Here is a 5,805-nt window from a genome sequence, read left to right as displayed (position 1 = left end):
TAGCACCCCAGCGCCAGGACGAGCAACAGGAGGATCGCCGGGATCGATATCACGAGGTAAAACATAGCTGAACGGGGCGAGCGAGCGGCCCTCTCGCTGCCTCTCGTTGCCTACAACTCCGGAGCACTGCGAGAGATACCAGAAATCACCACACAACGAACACTAACACGGTCACGCACACGGCGTGCTAGAAGCGATAGGCGCTGAAACTGGGGACGACGGGGTGCAGCTCACGAGGCTCAGGTCAGCATTTCAAGCGGTGCCCCGACAGGTGGGATTGTGTGACAGCCGAGCCTTCGGCGTGAGCGGCGAAGGTTGACGCTCCAGAACAAACTGACGTATAAGCCTGGACCAACGTTGTGTGTGTGGGTGTGTGTGTAGAAAAGGCTTAGGATTACTGCTGCTTCGATACAAAGGATTCCTCTGGAGAAGGGGAACGACGTTGAAACCACCGGGTTTAAGTTGATCGATGGTTGGACCTCTGACCAAAACCGCTCGTCGATTTTGACTTCAAAGTCATCTTTTGATTCAGAAAAGCCCATCAATCAAACTGAACACCAAATTTGTGTGTTACACGCATTGCGACTGATACACCAGTCAAGAAAGACATCAGATCTCTCACAGTTTGTCCACAGATGACAACAAAGGCAGAGGTACCAATATGAAATCACACATAACTAGTAATAAAAACGATTCAGCGAAAATTAATTTAATGTCCACAGTACATAAGGTAAAAAAATAGCTAAATTCCAAAATACAGAGGGCTATACATATGGACAGTGTATAGCCAAGTTCATACAGTAAAAGACGGCTACAAACACAACAACACATAAGTCGTTCCTTTCTAGTTTCTCAGCCGAGACTAATCAAAACATAGATTACAGGGGGAGTTCCATAAAGCCATCAACATATATTCTTTTGCCTTCGATGATTAACTACCTTGTAGAAGATAGTTCGCACCTTGTAGGATGGTCTCCAGATTACTACAACACATAGAGAAGCCAGGTCAGCTCAAACTGAAACAAACCAAATATGAGATATATATGTCAAACTGACAACTGAATAAGAGGTAGTTTCAGAGGTGTTGGAGCTTTTTCAGAATGGGGACACACCAATATAATCAATCGAAGTTTGTAACTTTGTATGCTTGAATTGCCGGCTTAACTACTCCCATGTTCAAAAATTTATATTGCCGGAAAAGACATAACCTAAAGGATCTTATTCTTGAATAGCTCTTTGAGACCATGTAAAATGCAAGGTGCTTAGAGATGTGCATGTAAAAATAAACCGGATTTTGCTGAAGCACTAGTGCTTGTTTTTATGGACAGAGGTGCCTAAGTAAGTGGCTATACAAATAAGCACCGACGCTTAAGAAAAAAACTGGTTCATTTTCACAAGAGCCTCCCTAAACACCTTGCATTGTACATGCCTGAGTTCCTTGCAACAGCTGATCCGAATGAGGATGGTAGTAAGTACTAAGTAGTAAGTAGCAGATGATGTCTTTATGGGGTAATAAAAACATGACACTTGGAAAAACCTTCAGCACATGCTTAAATATGAAATGATGTAAGCAGATCAAGGCTAGAAGGAATATACCTTTGAAAGAACACAATGAGATACCGTAGAATGTACCAGAGAAGGCAAAGCATCAATGTATCTGTAACAGTTAAGTGATAACATATTTTGAACTTTTCTGAATGGCTTGCTGAGATCCATCAGTAATTGGAAACAATTCAAGTGTTGAAAACTTCAAATACAATAGAAAAAGTCCAGATCTGTTAGATTTTTTTATGCAGTCTGAAAACCTTCCCAATTTCCACAAAGTTGCTGACAGAACAAAAAGGAGAAAAACAAATGTCCCTCACGACAAACAACATTTCCTAGTTCCACTATACACACAGTACACATATTCTACAGGCAAGGCAGTGGATACACTTGACACATCATAATATCTTTGCATGCATGGCAACATAGAGTATGAACCATAGCTCAGCTGTGGTCGAAGGCGGGAGGATTAGGCATTGCAGCGGTAATTCCAATGATGCCTAGCTTGTAGGGCCGTGGTATTGTTTGTGGTGCGAAACTCTACAGCTGTACATAAACTGCTTTTCTATCAATGCAGTGAGACACAGAGCCTTTTGCATTTTCTGGAAAGAAAAAACATTGGCATGTAGAGAACTTGACACTGGAAATTTGGAAGGGGGGATACCAAATTATTGCAAGACGGAAGAGTTGCAGGAAGAATGAGGAGAGTAAAAAAAGTACTCCATTATATAGTTGAACAGTTTTGAGTATGTCGCAAGAAAATCACTGTAAGATGAAGGTGGAGTTATCTGGATTCATGAAGACAAGAGTAGTTTGTATAGAAATTCGGACAGAAGGGTATGAGGTCTGTTTGCCTAGCTGATTAGTTTGGTGAAAAAGATATGCTGAGCTTATACTGATAACTACTATTTTAAGTTTTTCGCATTGTAACCTTTGCTAGAAAACCAAACTATAGGGAGTCATTTCAACAACAATGGGAGATGGCAATTTACATACGGCGTGCATTTTCAGGCAGTGGCTTGCTGTGTCATAGTTCAGAAGGTTATTAGGTTTTGTATCATCGGATTCCCTATGATGATTCACTTGTGATATATCTATGTATTGATATTCACATATTCATCATTGTATAAGATTATTTTTCATAGTTCTGCAAGGCACAAGATCTAATTGGTTTGAGGATGCAGATTGACAGATTTAGAGTAAGTGCTAAGGCATGTGACCTACAAGCTTAGTCCTGCACTGCCCCTTGGTAGTAGTCAATTATCCAGGTTGGAGGGTATGCTGAAGGCGGCTTGGCTTGTATAGACAAATCGGTCGGCGACTGGAGATGCCTGATATCGTAGTCTAGAGAATATGCTAGGACAAATCAAATCGGTTCTACACAACAACTAAACGAAAACCCTTGCAAACTCTAATTAGATTCTACAGCCTCCGAATTACCAAATAAAATATAAATTCTAAACCATCCTAGTCAAAACGGGAAATATAGTAATTCCTTTAACACAGAAGGCATGTAATTCAAAACCAGAAAGACCCCTAAATCCCATAAGCAACATAACTCACTACCGGCTGCAGGGTTCCGTCAGATTCAGCAAGCAACAACCTCGGCACCACCAAAACGCACTCAATATAACGCAAAAGGCGAATTCTTTAGCAGTTCAGTAAATCAAAACATGAAGCGAAGGGTGAAAGGATACTGAAGAGGTAGCGCTCCCACCAATCAAGCATGTAGAGGCCGATGTTGACATTGTACAGGTGGATCTTGCGCCCGATCCAGTTCATCCTCCCCCAGTGAGACCCGACGCCGCAGATCCTTCGCTCAGATCCGGAAACAAGCGGCGAGATGTTGAACTTTCTGAGGAGGAAGAAGGGCGTGGTGTTCTGCGGGATCGGGGCGGATCTCTCAGAGGATCTTCTCTCGGCCGATGGCGTGGGTTTTCGGAAGCTAAACGCTTCAGATCTGAACTTCACATGTAAGAGCATCTCCAGCAATTGGCCCACATAGTAGGCATAAGAATCTCCGCCTGGGGGGCGAGCCGGCGTTACAATCGGCTCTGGGGTGATTGGGTACCCAGCAGTCGTCCCCAGACGTCGATATCGCCCCATTTTTTACGCAAATATAGTTGAAACCGAGTCGTTTCTGCCAGCTGGTAGACGCCAGCCGCCGTGCGCGTGCAACTTTTTCTTAAGATTGCATAGGTCTTTTATTAGTAAAAAAACGGAAACAAGTACTCCTTTTGTCCAAAATACTTGTCATCAAAATAAATAAAAGGGGATGTATCTACATGTATTTTAGTTCTAAATACACCCTTTTTTATCCATTTTGAAGACAAGTATTTTGGGACGAAGGGAGTATATCTCTACTCTTAATGGAGCAGTTGATAGTCTCCGTTCCGGATTTTTTTTCGTCCCACCTCCCACCTTTGCTGGTTTTTTCGCTGTTTTTTTCTCGTCCCTTCTCCCACCATCCTTTGATTTTTCTTTCGTCTCTCCGCCTCGATTGTAAAAAAACAGCCACGAGGCTCCCCTCGATCTGTTTCCTCATTCTATCGTCAAGACTCCCCTAGCCGCTGAGCCCTTCGCCGCCTCTGAGATCCGCCGCCGCCCCTCGGATTCTGGCGACGCCATCCGGCTCACGCGTCGGCCGCCACCAGCGCGGCTCACCCCTGTCTCCCCAATTGATACCCAGCACCTCCTCGCCATTCCCTCCCTGCGCGCACCCCTACGGCTAACCCTAGCCGCCAACTCGTGTTGTGGGCACTGAGGATGGGTGTGGGGCAACCGCGTCGCTGAGGGGATGGACCGGCTGGGACGACACCGCTTGGGTGGAGAAGCAGGGGCAACGGTGGCGCCGTGTTGGGGCGGAGGAGAAGGATGGTGACAACGGGCAGAGGCATCGTTGGCGGCGGCGACGAATCTAGTAGAGCCCCTCTCTCCCCAAGCCTGCCCCTCTCACCCTCTTCCTCAAGCGGCAAGACCCCAAGGGGATGGAGGCCTGACGACGCGAGGGTTGGTGCGCTGGCGTGGCGGTCCGCCGGCGGCCAGAGGACGCCCATCCCCTATAGAAGCAGCGGAGGGCAACTGAAAAGCGGAGGAGATCAAGCACCCGGGGTCGCCTAAGGCGGCTTGGTGCACCTCCAAGTCCGTCAGTAGCTGCGTCCTCCGTGGAGCCAGCGCTCCCGGCATCATCAGGCCCTTCAACGTCAGAAGGTAATTAGACCAAGGGATGAGTCATCGATGGATGGATTATGTCAAGCCCTTCAACACGAACACTTGGGAAGGGTATCGAAGACTCTTGGCGGGGGATTCCTCCTTGATGGTCCATGGGGAAGTATAGTATGAAGGAGATAGGGCGCCATGTCGAAGGTGCGGTGGGCATCATCTGGTTTAAGTGAAAAGGGCTCTAGCGAGAAATGTCCCGCTATGATGGAAAACCGAGCGAGAAGGGTAGGGTATGACAGGAAAATGGAAGAGTGCGTCGTGGGGTGGGGTTTTTGTGTTGGGACCGCATGTTGGTGATAGCATGTCAAATAGGCCGGACAACCACATTTCTCTCCTACATATGGGCTAATTTGAGGGAGCCCGAACTGTCTAGGTTGTTAAATTTTGGAGACGTTCGCTTGGCGCCCATTTGATGCCCATACATGCTCGACTCTATGAGAGAGAAGTGAGTTACCTTGAAGACGACCTTATTTTTTCTTTTAATTTATTTATATGTATTTTAGCCTGTAGCAACCCACGGGCATTCTAGTAGTTTTCTTTTAATAACCGAGAAAAGTTTTTCAGGATCTGAAAAAGTGTTTTTTTACTTCGAACTTTTTTTAGGCAATTTTAACTTACAATTTGCTTTCATCAACACTAGGTGGGTAGTATATCCTAAAGAATCAACTACCAGTTCTGTTGGGGGGCTTAGAAAAAATAAGGTGCCTCTCAATTATAGATAAGCTGCTTCTTCCTAATTTAAAAAATAAGGCACCCTAAATTTGTTGAGACTTCTGGTTTAGTTATCCTATAACTGGTTTAGGAGCTCCAATAAATAAGAGAGGCGGATTATGGGAAAAGCCAGGGAAGAGATGGCTTATCTTTTAAGTAACCAAAAGAACGGGCCCTTGCTCACAGGGAAGTTTCCATGTGTTGGCATGCACCTTTTTGGGATTCATGTAGCCCACGCGGCTGCTCATGCGTCTGACATGGTCCAGCGACACCGATTAGAGATGAACTCATAATCAGAGATATAGAGGTTGTAGCTGAAGAAGGTAT

At 45.5% G+C, this 5,805-nt stretch overlaps 1 protein-coding gene across 1 annotated transcript; it reads right to left on the bottom strand.

The window, feature by feature from the left end:
* Positions 1-681: 681 nt before the first annotated feature.
* LOC119270591 lies at positions 682-3,567 on the bottom strand. The gene is made up of 3 exons (XM_037552607.1): positions 3,243-3,567; positions 1,597-1,657; positions 682-983 (listed from the first exon to the last, which is right to left on the bottom strand). Exons 1-3 carry the CDS (start codon positions 3,526-3,528, stop codon positions 932-934), a joined length of 399 nt encoding a protein of 132 aa, XP_037408504.1. The 5' UTR covers positions 3,529-3,567; the 3' UTR covers positions 682-931.
* Between the last annotated feature and the right edge of the window lie 2,238 nt (positions 3,568-5,805).

This window comes from Triticum dicoccoides, chromosome 3A, assembly GCF_002162155.2.
Source record: "Triticum dicoccoides isolate Atlit2015 ecotype Zavitan chromosome 3A, WEW_v2.0, whole genome shotgun sequence".
In the NCBI taxonomy this organism is placed as follows: Eukaryota; Viridiplantae; Streptophyta; class Magnoliopsida; order Poales; family Poaceae; genus Triticum; species Triticum dicoccoides.
Note: the sequence above shows the minus strand (reverse complement) of the source record. Positions and strands in the feature narration are given on the sequence as shown.